Source organism: Babylonia areolata, chromosome 3 (assembly GCF_041734735.1).
Source record: "Babylonia areolata isolate BAREFJ2019XMU chromosome 3, ASM4173473v1, whole genome shotgun sequence".
Taxonomy (NCBI): Eukaryota; Metazoa; Mollusca; class Gastropoda; order Neogastropoda; family Buccinidae; genus Babylonia; species Babylonia areolata.
Window position 1 is genome coordinate 5,623,668 of NC_134878.1, and position 17,601 is coordinate 5,641,268.

Below are 17,601 nucleotides of genomic sequence, written 5' to 3' on the forward strand. Positions count from 1 at the left end.
CACCACATGGGTGACAATTATGCGCTGATGTACAGCACACGTCATACAACACATGCTACCAATGCTGTGCTGATGCACAGCACACGTCATACAACACATGGGCGCAAATGCTGCGCTACGTACAGCACACGTCATACAACATTGACTTCACATTGTCTCGCTCACCTTGAAAACATCCTTGCCCGTTGTGGACAACTCTGGGCTGATGACAATGACAAACTCAGAGGCTCTGTCACCAACAACTCGCTTGACCATGGCAGACACAGTAGCAGCTTGCACACTGGCTGGTGACTTGCTACGCAGCTGGTTCAGAGCCTCAAATTCTGCACACACACGCACACACACACACACACACACGCACACATACAATTATTATAACTCGCACAGTCTTCACTATGTTGAAAGAGGAATTTAATCAAATATTTTCCCTACTCAAGATCTCAAATATAGTTTTCAGTGTTTGTATTCTGATTAATAATCACAATCATAATAATTGTAATAATGTGGTGGTGTTGTTTTTTATGTTGTTGTTTTTTAACGATAACCATCTTTTATTCAGATTAAGGCCAAAGCCCCTTACTGATGGGGGTCATACAAGAAAATAAGGAAAGAAAATGACTTGACACGATAAACCAACATCACAAATCAACCAAAAGTAGCTAATACAATACTTAACATTCACAAAATAACTGTTCGAAGTCTCTTCAATGCTTCAAAAAGTATATGGCCAAGTGTTTTTTCAGTAAGCTCATGTTTTGACGACATGAGCAAATTAAATCTAAAAGCACAGGGATCTTTATAATATTTAGGTTGGATTAATCTTTTCTTATTTTTTTCCCCCTTGCAGAGAAGGTTATATTTGTCCAGAAACATGTAATCACATTTCACATTTGGGTAAACAATATAGCAAAATACATTATTTGATTCCAACAAAAACAGTGAATCATTACACCTTAGACTCTACTTCTTGGAAAGTAAATAAACACTGACCATTGCATCACTGAAGTTATATCATTCATCCAACAGCTATGTTTTTTTGGTTTTTGCCTATCCCCTATCCCAGCAAACACACACCCAGTGAGACAGACACACACACTGTGTGTTTATATCATTACAGGCTCTAAATATGCATGCAGATACTTGCATCTCCAATAAATAAGACATAAAACACATCCCTTCCATGTTCCACTCCATTGTCTTCTTTCTTTGTATTGCCCATATCCTCAGTAAACATAATTTTGTTTAAAAATTGACACAGACAGGAGATAAATGATAAGGGAAGATTATTTGTGAATGGGATTGTGTATATTAAATACTTTATTCAAGAAACAAAAACAAACTCTGAACTGTTAGGCTGATGTGTCTGGATTATACAATAAATTAAAAATAAAATAAAAATAAAGGAGATTCGCACAAGTTTGCAGGCTGTGTAAATGAATATGGATAAGAAAATGACAGACATGGATCTCTCATGTCTGATGATTTGTTTGAACACAAAGGTGATGACGACAGTGACGACACAAGGTCATGACGATAGTAACGAAACTGCCGTCAACATTTGACGACATCTATTGCAGCAGACATCATTTTTTAGTAGATGACAGTGACAGAGATATGGGTGGGTATGTGGTGTAGTTTGGGATGTAGGGGCAGAGGAGAGGGAAAGGAGTGGTGGAAGACAATAGGTCCTAGGCTAGTCAGCAGGCATGGAATGGGGCATGGCAGTAGACATAAGGGGGCTGGGGGGGTTTCTTCTCTGAAGACCTTGTAGTTGTATTGTCCAGCTCTCCCAAGAGTTTCTTATCACAGAGAACTGTTGTCACTGCTTACTGCCCCAGTGTGGACAACAGCCAACAATCCTTGCTTTCTATAAAACCCCGGGTTTGAAGTCTAAAAGACAGGTAAACATTTTCTTTTTAGTTTTTCACACTTTAATCACAAATAAGAAAACAGATCTGTTAAGAGAAAAAAACAAACTGGCCAGCACAGCAGGTGATTTTTGTCCAACCATGTGCAGCAACAAGTGAATGGGTATTGTCACAAAGTTTCAGAACAGGAAAGTTCTAAGTTGGAGAAAGTTCTTTGGTGTCACACAGCTGTGCAGTTTCTGAGGATATGATTAACCTTTTACGTTGATATAACCCACGTTTGTCATTGTGGGGACGGTCATTCACTTATCTCTGCAATTCTGGCTGTTACCACAAACTTATAACCTGTTTTATTTTCATCTGTGGATGTAGACTGACAACAAGCATGCCATTCACAGCTGTATTTTGACTGTTTTCTTTATGGATGTCATTTTGTGGCAGTGGAAACAGACTATTGTTGCACAAAGATTATTATCTTCACTTTCAACAACTGAATACTTACCTGCAATCAAAATAATTTTTGGTGAAAAAAAGTCCACTCACAAAAAACATTAACTTTCTTTGTGTATCTCCTGCAGTTTTTGTACTAGAATAACTTTTTATACTCCAGATTCCTCAAAATTCACTGGTAAGGTGAGAGCACTTATTCTTAACAAAATTCTCTGGCACTGAACAGGTTTAGAGTTGTAAGCACACACTGACGCTGAAAGATGAAGATGAAAGGTGACAAACAAAACAAAGATTCCCTTACCTACTGCCGATACCATGATGACACAGGTACACAGCAATGACACTGTCAACAAAGACATGACCTGAAAAGAAAGATAAGTCTTAAACAATCATCAATATTTCTGAAGTATCGGCTGTCAACAAGAGACTCCTCAGTCCCCAATCCTGTGCTTTTGCCTCTAACCACCTCCAACATGCCCATGTAATGTTGTGTGTCCGTGTGTGTGTGTGTGTGTGTGTGTGTATGATACATATATATATATATATATACACATATATCTATATCTATACACACACACACACACACACACATTATTATTCACATCGCATGCAGGCATGCACATAATAGACAACTGGAGAGTTCCGTGTTTACATGACTTATAGAAGCGTGTCATGTGGTGTGAATTCTCAAAGTTGATTGGCTCTCCGTCACGTCGAGCAACACAGGCCACCGAGAGAGGCAGAAAGAGGAAAAAGCAGGCTTTGTTTCTTTGACTTTTTGCTTCATACTTTAGTTTTCTTGTTGTGCAAATGATGGCATTTCATTGTATAGTGTTTGGTTGTAGCAATGGAGACTATCAACTGAAGAAATGGAGAACAGCAATTTGTGAAATCCACGACATTCCACACGAAGCTCCTGAGTGCTTGTGCGCTGCACCTTTCATTGTTCAGGTAATCATCTTTATAAAATGGTGAAAAAAAAAAAAAAAATCATGAGTAAAGAGCTATCAATCAGATGTGGAAGATGTAACACTTTTTTTGTTTGTTTATGAAACACCCATATGAATTCATATATCATATTCCCCTATTGCTGACTTCAGAGTGGAAATAGTCTTGTGTTAGATGTTCCACAAGACTGTGTTGCAGCCGATGCTTCAAAGACCAGAGGCTCTGTTCAACTTTATGATAGATCAGACAAGTTACGTAGGCTGTTAGAAGGACATCTTATTTGACTTTACTTTTGGCATTTTGATTTCACTGATAATGTATTTAATCTTATAAACCTAAGAACAGGTGTTTATTTTTGTAACCTGAAACAACAACAACAAAAAACCCAGTATGCTGATAGCTATAACATATAATATGTATAATATATATATGTGTGTGTATATATGTATATATTTGTATTCGTATTTGTATTTTTTTATCACAACAGATTTCTCTGTGTGAATTTGGGCTGCTCTCCCCAGGGAGAGTACGTCGCTACACTACAGTGCCACCCTTTTTCTTTTCACTGCGTGCAGTTTTATTTGTTTTTCCTATTGAAGTGGATTTTTCTACAGAATTTAGCCCTTTTGTTGCTGTGGGTTCTTTTATGTGCGCTAAGTGCATGCTGCACATGGGACTTTGCTTTATCGTCTCATCTGAATGACTAGCGTCCAGACCACCACTGTGGAGGGAGAGAAAATATCGGTGGCTGAGCAGTGATTCAACGAGCGAGCTCAGATTCTCTCACTTCCTATGCGGACACGTTACCTCTAGGCCGTCAATCCACTATATATATATATATATATATATATATATATATGTGTGTGTATATTTATATATATATATACATATATGTGTATGTGTGCATGTGAGTGTGTGTGTGTGTGTGTGTGTGTGTGTGTGTATTTCATTTTGTAAGCCTAGGAACTGGGTGCTTTATCAAACCTGAAAAAAGATGGGCGGAATAGCCGAGTTGTTAAAGCGTTGGACTTTCAATCTGAGGGTCCTAGGATCGAATCTTGGTGACGGCGCCCGGTGGGTAAAACGGTAGAGATTTTTCTGATCTCCCAGGACAACATATGTGCAGACCTGCTTGTGCCTGAACTACCTCCGTGTGTATACACAAGCAGAAGATCAAATACGCACATTAAAGATCCTGTAATCCATGTCAGCATTCAGTGGGTTATGGAAACAAGAACATACCCAGCATGAGCACCCCCGAAAGCGGAGTATGGCTGACTACAAGGCAGGGTAAAAATGGTCACACATGTAAAAGCCCACTCGTTTATATACAAGTGAACATGTGAACTGCAGCCAATGAACACAGACGAAACCCGAATAAAACCAGTATGCTGATAGCCAGTGTTTTTTGTGGGGTTTTGTTGTGTGTGTTTGTTGTTGTGTGTACATTAAGTGGCTTCTTTGGTATCCTTTTTTGTTGTCAGTATTGTATTTATTGCTATCTTGTGTGTACATGTGTGAAAATCACTTATATCTGTGCACAAGTGTTTAGTGTTTGTGTATAACATATATTTATAATTCAAAGCATAATGTGCACCGACTGTAAACAACTGACTGCACAACCTGGGACAGAGATTATGCAGTCATGACGACTTCGGGTGACAAGAGGGGGAGGGGGAGTTGGGGTAAATGTGGATGTGAGAATGTAGCTTGTGGAAAGAACGCATCTTATGGGGACTACGTGTTGAAAAGGAATTTTACTTTTAAGGCACCAGGTCTGTATTCTGTGAATGACGCACTCAGTCTCACCTCGAATCAGTGTGCAACATGACATGTTCTGAAATGCACACAAAATTAACAATGGCTTTGTTATACTCACTTGCTTCATTGCAGAAGTTTGCCTACTCGCACCGTTTTGCAACCACAATATTGCTTAGTGCACGCTCATTTAATTCAATTCCATGCAGCTGAAATCAAATCTCTCAAAAGTTCCCCTTTGCTTCCGACTTTCCCGGAGTTGTGAACTGTTCACATGACTTCATCACGTGGCACAAACACACACACAAGTTAGATAACTGCAAACAGGAATCGCCGTTCTTGGGCCAAACTTCGCGCTCCGATCGAGTTGAATACAAGTGTAGTTCTTCAAAAATCATAGATACCAAGCATGAAATAAGTGACGTTTTTTTTATATATATATATGTGTGTGTGTGTGTGTGTGTGTGTCAGTGTGTGTGTGTGTGTGCGTGTGTGTGTCACGGTGTATGTGTGTACCCAGTACATATATACATAATGTAAATATGCTTATATGTATTTTTCAGTTAAAATTCTCATGATTTGAGTACCTACTATCAGAGTGGATTTCTTTTTATTACATAATTTTGCCAGAGGACAACACTTGTGTTGCCATAGAATCCTTTTCAGTGCGCCTAGTGCGTGCTGCACTGACTCGGACACTGACGAGATCTCGGTGTATCGCAGTCTCATCCGAAAGACTGTAGACGCCGCTCAGTTTGATTTTCGGCAAACTTGGGCCGGAGAACTTAAGGGTGAGAGCGGGATTCGAACCCACACCCTCACTGGCGCACTCTCTGTATTCAGTTGGCAGCTGAGCGTCTTGACCATTCTGCCACCCGTTCTTCGATCAGCAAGCCATGAATATGGAAAGTGGATTCTGCGTCAAGACTCAGTCCACGTGCTGAAGTGAACGACCTCAGTGTCGGCTTGAAACCGTAAAGTCGTGTTGTTTACTGCTGTGGTCTTGGTCCAGGTGACATTTAAACGACTCCCACCCACTGGTCGAACTGACACACAACTGAACGGACAGACGTGACATCAGTCTCAGTGGCTGTAGTTGGTTCACTAAGTTGGACAGTCGTTGTCTTGGTGGGTGTCAGTTGTTGCCGCGAGGCGTCACACAATGATCATTATCACGATTGTCGTAGTCGTCGTCCCCCTATTTTTTATTATTATTATTTTTTAAATCTATTTTTTTCTAAGAATGTGTTAGGAACAGACATGAAACCAATCCTAATGAAAAAGGAAAAAAACTGATTATAAATATTGGGGGACTCACCACGCCGGCTTTCTCGCCATTGAAAGAGTGGCAGGAGAAAGACCATGCTTTCTGTAATCCCACTCTTTGTCCTGAAGCGAGAGAAAGTGTGGAGGCCGGGCGGCCGGCCCCAGCCAGACTTTCTCTCAATGTGATACTGAGTGGTAAAGAGTTGGATTGCGTGAAAGCGTGGGCAGACGCCCCTCCCAATTCCCATCCCTCACCTACCATTCCCTCCCCTGCACTTCCTCACGCCCAGCTTACTCAGCACAAATAAAACAAAATACGTTTACAATCGAGCATAACTATGGTTTAGGATTGCCACTGAGTCAACGCTGCAGCGAAGATTTTATGCGCAATCTGATTGTCAAAACAGCCACAAGTTCGTGACAGGAAAGGGCACGATGTGTGCACATGAAGGAATGGCGACCTTTCTCTGGTCGTCTTTGCCAGTCAAAAATACATTCTGATTTCTGATACAAGAGACGATTGGTTGCGGTGTGGGTTGAGCCAATCAGGCACGGCTGTCAGTTCACATCAGATGGATGCTGCGAGTTTGGCTGTCGATAAGGAAGACTTCCGTCTTGTGCTGCACGCATCATGAGTCCAGCAGTTTTTGCGAAGAACAAGTGCCGCGTGTAGTGACAGTAGCAACTGGTTTTCACGAGTCGGCCATGCGCAGTCACGGCTTGTGGCTGTTGTGAACTGTGAGAATTCACGTGCTGTTGGGCATGTAAACATGTGGGAATGAGGAAGAGGAATTGACTGACTGTTCCTGCAAGGTGACGTGTTCTGTCTGCTGAGACTGGAATCGACCCCAATCCTCGCCAAAAATAGAACCACAGGCACATAAAAAAGAAGTCTATTACCGGGCATCACACGACTGGACCACGCAGTTTTCCCCCTCCTTTTTATATTTTTTATTTTTGTTAGGAGCGGTAGGTGAATCTACTGATTATTCTCACCACTGTAGTCGTTGCATCAATTTTTCTTTTTGCGAAATGCCACTATGTGTATAAATTGCTACTGTGTGCATGTCTTCATTCATCCTTCGGCACGCTGAACAGAAGAAAGAACCGTGGGAATACGTACGGTGTCTTTGTGAACCTGCATACCTTCCTTCGTTTCCTGTGTTGCAAGGTGGAGGTGTGCTGGAATTCGCCTGTATACCTTTCTTCTGCCTCTGTCAGGAAAAGAAGAGCAGACGATAGAAGCTGTTGCTCTTGGACAGACTGTCAGCGGCTCATGATCTCCGTGTTTTGTGTTCTCCTGGAAAGCTGACAGACTGGCTCAGGGCAAATGTGTGTCTGGCCTTTTGTGGAAAGAAAGTTCACGAACTGAATTCGAGTACCCGGTCTTCTTTCGCAGCAGAATACAGCCAGGTGAAGTTTCAGATATAAATATTCTGCCTGAGAGAGAGAGAGGGAGGGAGGGAGGGAGACACACAGACGTTCATTGTGGTTTAGCCATATTATACATGTCAGGCAGGAGGGGGTGCAGTAAATATGGCGGTAGGGAATTGGTGAGATGTGTGTGTGTGTGTGTGTGTGTGTGTGTGTGTGTGTGTGTGTGTGTGTGTTGTGTTGTTATTGTGTTGTGTGTGTGTGCCGGCCGGGTGTGTGTGTGTGTGTGTGTGTGTGTGTGTGTGTGTGTGTGAGTCAGCCGTCCTTCACTGAGGTGACCATAACCAGCTCTTACCCCGGGTGGTAATGATTCTGTATTTTCAAGAAGCAGTTTTCTTTCCAGTCCAAACACTTTCCAGAAAGTGCTTTGCAGACTCAAGAGGTTTTTGTTATTCAGCCGAAAGAGACTCCATTGTTGGTGGTCTTGGACTCAATGGAGCTCAGTGTAACTTTGAAAGAGACAAATGAGAGCGAGGGCTGCCTCTTCCAACTTTCTAGTTCTATCTTCTAATGCAGAAGCGACATGAGCACTTTCATCTGTTTTGCCTGTGTCTCAGTTTCAGTTTCAGTTTCACTTTCTCAAGGAGGCGTCACTGCGTTCGGACAAATCCATACACGCTACACCACATCTGTTGAGCAGATGCCTGACCAGCAGCATAACCCAACGCGCTTAGTCAGGCCTTGAGTGCATGCTTACATATTTGTGTACCTATGAAAGTGGATTTCATTTTACGTAATTTCGCCAGAGGACAACACTCTCGTTGCCATGGGTTCTTTTTCAGTGCGCCAAGTGCGTGCTGCACACGGGACCTCAGCCTTTGCCTGTGTGTACTGTAATAAATAAAATGAAAAAAAAAGATAAATAAAAAAAGAAAAAAAAGGAGGGAATTGTCTGAATTAGGGATCGGATCATTCGCTTTGAGTAATACTCTTATGAACAGTTTCAAAGATGCTGAACATTTATCTCAAGACTAAAGGAGGTGTTACCAAAATAGTAAGTTAAGTACAGTGATACGTTCTTGTGGGAGATTATGAATAGTGTTTGTTCTATGTATGTTGTTGTTCGGGCAGTGCAATAGAAAATGCTCAGCTGTCTGTTGTGGAAAGCTGCAAGCACAGGATGGATCATTCCTTGTATGTCTGTCATACAGACCAGTGTTTAATTCGCTCATACCACGTCTCAGACGACAGTGGATAATTTGTTCTTTCCTTTTACCCAGATAATAATATGGTGGGACTGTAGTGTCTGTAGAGGAAAGGTAGCGTTTCAGTTGACTGAGAGACTGGGTCTGTTGAACAGAAAGAGAAAGTGTGTGTTCCAAATAGCCGTGGCTGAAGGGAAAAAAGATCTGTTGTAAATGTCAGTGTGGTGTGGAGGGACGATTCGTTCAAATGGTCTTCGCGTGTGGATGGGTTTACTGTTGACACGAGAGACTGATTAAATGCAATACTATGGATATAACATAAACGTAGTATATTACAGTGTCTTTATTATGCCAGAAGTTACTCACGTTGCTGAAGAAATCCTTCAACCAGTAATCTGGTTGCTAGCTTTTGGGCATCTGTATAACGTGACAAGCTATTACGACACTAATCCAATTTCAAAGCTATTACGTGGAATAGTTCACTCTGATTCCTTTCTGTAGACATAAAGACTTTTGTTGTGTGTTGAAGTATGTGGATATAGTGCAGTTTCAAGCACTTAGTTATGGAAAGGAAAAGATAAATGCAGGTACAGAAAGTATGCATTAAACATAATATTTTAACAGATATGTGACCAAACACTTTTATAAACTTGGGAGACAAGTATCTGGAAATACATTTTAAAACGACAACTGTTTTTAAACACGCGCGCACCTTGCAATCCAAGTCGAAAAACACGCCTGCGCCCGCACTCACACACTGCATTTATACCGCACTTTAAACTTGGCAGACAGTTAAATTAGGATTTCTGACATCAAAAACACATACAAGAAAATCAGGAGTGGTGACTTATTTGAGCATCAACGAGAGAGGTTCTGAAACCACCTCCCCATCCCAAGCGCAAATCATTTTTAAAGGTCAAATGTTGAACCAAGACTTTTAACGCTTCTACCACTTCTTTATGGAAAACAAAGACATCTGAGCTATGATTTATCATTCACCAAATATATGGAGTCAGCGGTTTTTGATACGTGACTGCATTTTATTGATGAAGATTTGCTTTTTCGACTTCTACGACTTGTGCTTCTGCAACGTCTACTAATGTTACTGCTTCCTTTTTCTGCCCCATACCCCCGTTCTGTTTTTTTTTCCGATGACAGTCATGTATAGCGGACACTGGTTCTTCGATGGAGCGTAATGGTGCGGAACAGTCCACACGCTGCTACTTCTCTTCCTCCTCTCTTGAAATCCTCTCTAAGTATTACATCTTTGTTGTAGTCCTTTCAGTGGAGTCCAGTCAAACTTATTCTTGCGATTGGGTGTACTTTCTCAGATTCATCTACACATTTGCTTTTTGTTGGTCGACGTCTATTACTGACCGAATGTTGATTAGAATGTGCTTGGTATACTGTGTGGACTGGCTGGGTCACGAACTGGATAGCTTGACAGACTATAGATGACTTACTGTTCGTTTTCATGTTAATACAGTATCCAGTTTACTCAGACTTTGCCACAAAATGGTTTAAACATAGTCGGCAATGTATAATATATGTATATGTATGATATTTATCACATTGCTGACTGTAGACGACAGTGACTGGAAGAGAGCACAGTGTAAAGAATCGTATACAAAATACTGAAGTGTGGTTTTTTAATCAACATGACTATAATGATTGTCACTCAGGCACTGTGCAGCTGGGACAGCCAGCAGTTCAGCCAACGCCTGATCCCGACACTCCCGAGGGCAGCGCCCCTTGCACCTTTCCTGGGCCCCGGCACTGCTATGATAGACTTCATGACGTGGAGCGAGATCGTGGACAACCTCCTCCAGGAGAGCAGCCTCAAGATGGCCGCCATCTTTGATCTGGGCGGGGTGAGACTGGCAGCCAGTGAAGGCGTGTCGATCAGCGAGGAGGAGGCTCAGGGCCTGCTGCACAGCCTGCACGTGCCCTGCCCCGGCATGTTCGCGCTCTTCCTGGGCGGCGCCAAGGTGAGCTGCTTCCGGCTGGACGAGCGCACGTTGATCGGGAGGACAAGTAGTGAGGTGGTGGTGGCACACCGGACGGACAACGTCCTCATCTGTGGCTACAGCACGTTGGAGGCCAACAGCTCCTGTCTAGGCAGCATCAAGGACTTCGCCCTGAAACTGGGCATGCAGCCCACGTGTGATGGGGGCGTGGCCCCCTCCAGCCTGATGTAGATGGAGCTGGTTGGGCGGCGTTTTCCTCCGTTTATTTGTTGCTTTTCTTTTTTTCTCTCTCTCTTTCTTCTTTTTGTTTTCTTTATTCGTTTGTATTGTTTTCATTCAAGTAGGCAAAAGATATAACATCCCAGTCTGGGAATGGTAGAAAGCTGTTAGAGGAAAACAAAACTTAAGGAAATACGAAAATATGAACGTTGAGTCGTTTGGGGAAATATCAGAAGTAAACCAATCTACGGACAGTACTCAACAAGTTTAACTTTTATGACGAGAAAGAGACTCTAAAATAAGAAAAGCTGATCATTAATGCGCTCGCGTGCGCGCGCGCGCACACACACACACATATACACATGCACGCACGCACGTAGACACACACTGATAATAATGACAAAAATCACAAATATCACGGACCACGTCTGATACATGACAGATTGTAAATGAAAGGGAATTTAAACTCACAGACGTGCTCGGGGGCTCGCGCGCGCGCGCGCGCACACACACACACACACACACAGAGAAAGTTCTTGCATGGGCAGTGCCATGTATAAATCATTTATGTTCCAATCGATTTCATCTGGAAAAATGTCAGCAGTCGTGTGTGTGTGTGTGTGTGTGTGTGTTTGTAAGCGTGCATGCTGTGTGCGTTTCACATGTGTAGTTGCACGGCTGCATGAGCGAGTGTATTCATACTGTGATACATCTTTGTAAATATTAGCTTTGCGTTTATGTAGAAGTACTTTGCACCTTTGTGTGTTTGTTCAAGCATTCCTTGAACAGAACGACAAAGAAACTTGCTTACAACAGGTGCACAACGTTGAACCGCTGCTGTCTAACACTTCCTTTATACTTAGGTCCAGGCAACAAACCCGTCAGTTCTGAAAATGCAGGCTACAGTCATGGAACCAATCTTCACAACCACTCTATGGACTGGGTTCTCTGTAACATTTCATTTACCTGTGTGTCTGTCAACGATTTTGTATTTGTATTTGTATTTCTTTTCATCACAACAGATTTCTCTGTGTGAAATTCGGGCTGCTCTCCCCAGGGAGAGCGCGTCGCTACACTACAGCGCCACCCGTTTTTTTTTTTTGTATTTTTTCCTGCGTGCAGTATTATTTGTTTTTCCTATCGACAGCACCACCACCACCACTTACTCCCCTTCTTGCCCCACAATCTCCAAATGAACGGGACCGCGTCCCACTGCCACGAAGCAATAAACTGGGATTTGTGTTCATTGGTTCAAGTGTTGCCGTCCCCCAATACCCTCCTCTCTCTCTCTCTCTCTATCTCTTTGGTTAATGACGCATGATTACATACCAATCTGCCCATCTATCTTTTGTCTTTTTCTTCTTCTTTCTGTCCCCTCCCTCCCCCCCTCTCTCTCTCTCTCTCTCTGTGTGTGTCTTACTCTGTCCTTTCTCTCTTTTCTACCCTTTGTTTGCTTTACATATATTGGCGCTGTTCTTTACAATGGATGTTAACACGGAAGCCCCCCCCCCCCCCCCGCCCCCCGCCCCCCTCACCCCCCTTACCCCTGTTGTCACGGGTAGAAAGGCCTAAACAATAAACCATTCAGACTTCTCTCTCTCTCTCTCTCTCTCTCTCTCTCTCTCTCTCTCTCACAGCAGTGCACACTTTTTGCACAATGTAGCAAAAACGTTGATTTCAAACGCTGTTCTTTGACTTTGTTTACAACAAAGTTGTATCTTTATTATTGTTTGTATTTTATTATTGTTTGTATGTTTTAGCTAGCATATTCATCACTGTTACAACCTTATGTTGTTCAGAATATACAGTATTGATGTTGTGAAATCTTTAGAGTTATTGGTGTCCATGTTATTCGGGACGTTTACAAACATACATGCACTACTATGAGACCTGCATGTACACACACCATCTTACTTTTTTTAAGTTCATGTATGGCACAGTACAATAAACATGTACCTTTCAGAAAAAAACCCCTGAAATTTGACTTTATTTGCATGGTTGTGTTTGTTGTTGTTTTTTTACCCTTGTCACATGTTGGTCTCCACCTTTGGAGAGTGACCCATATACACATGTATATACACATTGTTTAAAGGCTGAAAATAGAGAATAGGGTAGAGGGGAATAGACGGGTAGGATCGGTTTGCAGGCAGAAGACAGCTTGATGCACACACTCACACACTCTCCTCAACCCAATAGCACGGCCACATGGAGTGGTTTTTATAACACGTTTAACAGAATCATACAACGGCAGCACTAAGCAGCACACACTACACACTGAGCCCTTCATTAAGCATCTTCAGTGTTGTGCACGAAACATATGTCAAATACAACTCTCAGTGCTTGTGAAGTCCTGTAAACACCACACATAGTAACTGTGTGTTTCCGTTTTTGCCAAACACCTCTCCACTTTGTCTACACAAAGTTCAGTGTGTCTCCAGTAAACAGCAAACCATGTGTAACAACATAGGACTGACTCTCATTGCTCTCAGCGTTTACCTATTAATTAACAACGTTACAATGTGCTTTCCCACTTTGTCTGAACAAAGTATACACAACATAACACAACTACTACACATATGATCACATCTACCAACAAGTCAAGCATGTGTCTCTTAACAATGCATTGTACCACCCATGTACTCACACACATGAAAACTCCTAAGCACACAGTGTTAGTCTGTGAATCTTTTCACTTCAAATTTAACCACCACCACCTAATATACAAAATACGTAATACCTGAAAATCAACTTTAGAAGTTGCTGACCGAACACTCTACACAGCTGCTACACACATACCAGCTCTGTGCCTTCTCATAACTCACTGCTTACACTACTTCAACAGTATGTCTTCTTCTTCTTCTTCGTTCGTGGGCTGCAACTCCCACGTTCACTCCTATGTATATGAGTGGGCTTTTACGTGTATGACCGTTTTTACCCCGCTATGTAGGCAGCCATACTCCGTTTTCGGGGGTAACAGTATGTCAACAATAGATATATCACTAACCGCAATCAGTAGCAAATCCGGGCCAAGACACCACTTAAACCAAACATGATATCCAAACTTCATAACAAAACAGCACATTATTATCAGGGGGGAGGGTGAATACTCAAGACAAACCAGCACTTGTCCTACAAAGTGGATATATGTTTTATTCCATACCCCTTTTGTTTCCATCAACCACAAGATAAAGCTGACCCCACCCCACCCCCCCCCCCCCCCCCCCCCCCACACACACACACACATACACTGGCATTACACTGACACAAATGCCACAGTTTCTGAATTAAACACATGTTGCTTACAACCAACTTAGCAATATCACATCAGCTGAAAGGTTATTTCAGTACTTTTGTGACACAACATCACAATTCCACTGATACAAAACTAATAATAATAATAATAATAATGGTACTTATATAGCGCTGAATCTTGTGCATAGACAAATCTAAGCGCTTTCGCACCAGTCATTCTCACGCACGCATAACTCTAAAACTGGAGAAACTAAAGACAAGGAAGAGGCAGGGAAGGGAGGCTATTTTGGGAAGAGGTGGCTTTTAAGGCCAGACTTAAAAGAGCTGAGTGTGGAGACTTGTCGAAGCGAAAGAAGAAGTTCATTCCAGTTGCAAGACCCAGAGACAGAGAAAGAACGGGGGCCAACAGTCGAGAGTTTGAATCTGGGTATGCGTAAGTGGAGTGAATCCGAAGCTGATCGTAGTGAGCGAGATGGAGTGTAGAGGTGAAGGCAGCCACAGAGATTGGAAGGGGCTACACCTCTTAAACAGATATAAGTTATCAACAAAGCATGAAATAATTGCAAATACTTACTTACAGCCCCAAAGGTCAGTCAATGAAAATCTCGCTCCTTTTTTGTCAACCTGTGTCAGGTTCCATTTCTTCGGGAAAATAACTAAGAATTAAGTATGCACACAAGTTTTATTCATTCTTGCCAAGTACACTGTATACACTAACCACAAACTACAACGCCCCCTAACTGGTTGAACCAACTTGACCTTCTCTAAGGGTGTGTGTGGGTGGGTGGGTGCGTGTAGGTGTGTGGGTGTGTGAGCCAGTGTGTGTGTGCGCGCGCTCTGAAAGCTTTTTGATGACCAGTACCCCTCTGCATTGTTCATGGCACTGTAGTGACGTCCGTTCAGATGCATTAACGTGAATGCTGTGTGGTTTGGAACTGTCTCACCCAACTCAATTACTCAATACAGCAAACAAAGCAAGCAGCACGACAACGACCATTCACCATTCCACTCTTCAGCGTCTGGCTATTGGTCGGTCGACACACGTGCTTGTGTGTGTGTGTGTGTGTGTGTGTGTGTGTGTGTGTGTGTGTGTGTGAGAGAGAGAGAGAGAGAGAGAGAGAGAGAGAGCATTATCTTTCTTCTGCATCATTCTGTGAATCGGAGCCAGAGAGGAACAAAACCACATTCCGTGCACATGGTTAAGGTTCGATCACGACAGTTGGTTAAAAAAAAGAGAGCTAATTTCATTCCTAAACAAAACCCAAACCACGCAGTTCATGAGGAATGAATGAATAGCTTTTGCGTGCTCAAAACATACACTGCACAGTACATAATCTCAATAATTATCAGAAGTGTAAATCTAGGGGTTCCAATGATCTTTTAAAACTGGAAAGTGATTCTATGTGATATAAAGAGTTTGGAACATGGACATGTTGCCAGTCATCGCGGTTTCCTTTTTGATGCATCAAACATCTCGCATGAAAGAGTCTGTCATCTCATTCATGGGCAAACACTGTTTTGAAATTTACTTTTAATTCATTTACTTATTTAATTATTGATGTTGTGGTGATCTCTTGTACGTGGCAATACTCGTACACTATTAATCGATTATTTAGAATGTATGTTGCCATTTTGAACATCTCGCATCCTTAACACACTCAGTACGGCCAGTCCTCTCTTCTCTACACAGACTGACCCCTCGGATGTCCAGTGGGTGTCTGAATGACCCAACCTTTAGCTTCCGTCGTCAGAATTGTGGTATTCTTTGTCAACATTCACCTCTTCAGTATAAGAGCCTTCCGCTTGCAATATTTTGATGGTGGTAATTGGGGTGAAACGCTGTTAACGTCGTCTCTTTCGCCGTTCGTATGGAGAGAGTTAAAAAGAAGAAGAGACATATCTTTTGAATTGGAGGCGGTGTTCATTACGGACACCAAGCGTGGAGCAACAGCAGTGTTTCCTCTGTGACAGTGTGGGCTCTCACACGTTCGCCATCTCTGTTCTGCTGCCGGATCGATAACATTTCAGCGACATGATTGGTTAGAGAATCATTTTTACAGCTAGGACGAGGGAATCTGTGCTTTATGCGGTCTGACATTAAACAATTTGAAACTCCTCTCTCTCTCTCTCTCTCTCTCTCTATATATATATATATATATATATATATATATATATATAAAGAACGTATATCTGACTGCTGGTTTCAAGGGTGGAATGAAAGAATCAAGGAACGTGAAAGATATTCTGTGTACAGATTGTTCAAAACTGAATTATCTTTAGAATCTTACTTCGAAAGTATCAAAAATATTAAACTTCGAGACACATTCATTCGATTCAGGCTTGGCATATCTGACATAAAAACACATAAATTACGCTTTTCTTCTGACTATGGGGTAGATTTATCGTGTCCTTTGTGTAAATGCCGATTGGAAGATGAAACGCATTTTCTGTCGATGTGCACAGCAACCGATGATTTAAGACAGAAATATTTTACAAAAGAAAACGTGAAGAAACTTAAAATACATCCCATGGCGTTTTTGTGTGATGTGCAACATTCAAACAGCTTAGCAAAATTTATTTACCATAGCTTAAGACTGCGAAGTGACTCAGCGTAAATGATCTCACATACAAAGCTTCATTTCGAAAACCAATTCTTAGCATGCAAAATGCCATTCGATTTATGTTGCCACTGTTTAATTGATTCGTTGGTGGAAATGTATGTTAATCGATTGTGAAGATAGTTAAATTGACAAATGTTATTTGAATATTCTCTCTCTCTCTCTCTCTCTCTCTCCCCCTCCCTCTCTGTGACTACGTAATCGGGTCGATGGCCTCGGGTTACTTAGATATCAACCTCAGCAGTAGTCTACGATGATTGTGCGTATACATACCGTTAGATATTGTTTTGTCTTCCCTATGAAAAGCAATAGAATGTTGTGAAAAGTGTAGGAGGGAGGGAACGTTCGAAGGGGTGGGAGAGGGGGGGAGCGTGTTTTCCACGGTGATATGAGCATGTTGCTTAAGTCATTAAACCATTTGAATCTTGAATCTTGAATCTCTCTCTCTCTCTCTCTCTCTCTCTATATATATATATATATATATATATATATATTCACCCGTCATCATAACGTGAAATTGTTATCTACCCTATAATTGCTCATTTGATTGGTTTCGCGTTCTTGAATGTTTCTTCCTTATAGTGTTTGATCTTCAAAATTTACATTTTCTTCAATTTGCTTGCTATCTACTTGATATTATTATTGATATTATTGTTCCTATACAATTTAGATTGTC

At 41.9% G+C, this 17,601-nt stretch overlaps 2 protein-coding genes across 3 annotated transcripts in view; one reads left to right on the forward strand and one right to left on the reverse strand.

The window, feature by feature from the left end:
- LOC143279682 (alpha-N-acetylglucosaminidase-like) overlaps positions 1-5,378 on the reverse strand; it is a 50,753-nt gene extending 45,375 nt beyond the window's left edge. Inside the window, exons 1-3 of one of the 2 annotated variants that reach the window (XM_076583770.1) lie at positions 5,146-5,378; positions 2,620-2,680; positions 166-323 (exon numbers count right to left, since the gene is read on the reverse strand). In XM_076583770.1, the coding sequence (XP_076439885.1) occupies positions 166-323; positions 2,620-2,680; positions 5,146-5,154 (228 nt within the window). In that variant the 5' untranslated portion in view covers positions 5,155-5,378. The remainder of the gene's footprint in view (positions 1-165; positions 324-2,619; positions 2,681-5,145) is intronic. The other variant, XM_076583769.1, reaches the window with a different exon arrangement.
- Positions 5,379-6,850: 1,472 nt separating this feature from the next.
- LOC143280421 (uncharacterized) lies at positions 6,851-12,580 on the forward strand. Its single transcript, XM_076585057.1, has 2 exons — positions 6,851-7,703; positions 10,552-12,580. The coding sequence occupies exon 2, from the start codon at positions 10,651-10,653 to the stop codon at positions 11,065-11,067; it is 417 nt and encodes a 138-aa protein (XP_076441172.1). The 5' UTR covers positions 6,851-7,703; positions 10,552-10,650; the 3' UTR covers positions 11,068-12,580.
- The last annotated feature ends 5,021 nt before the right edge of the window (positions 12,581-17,601 follow it).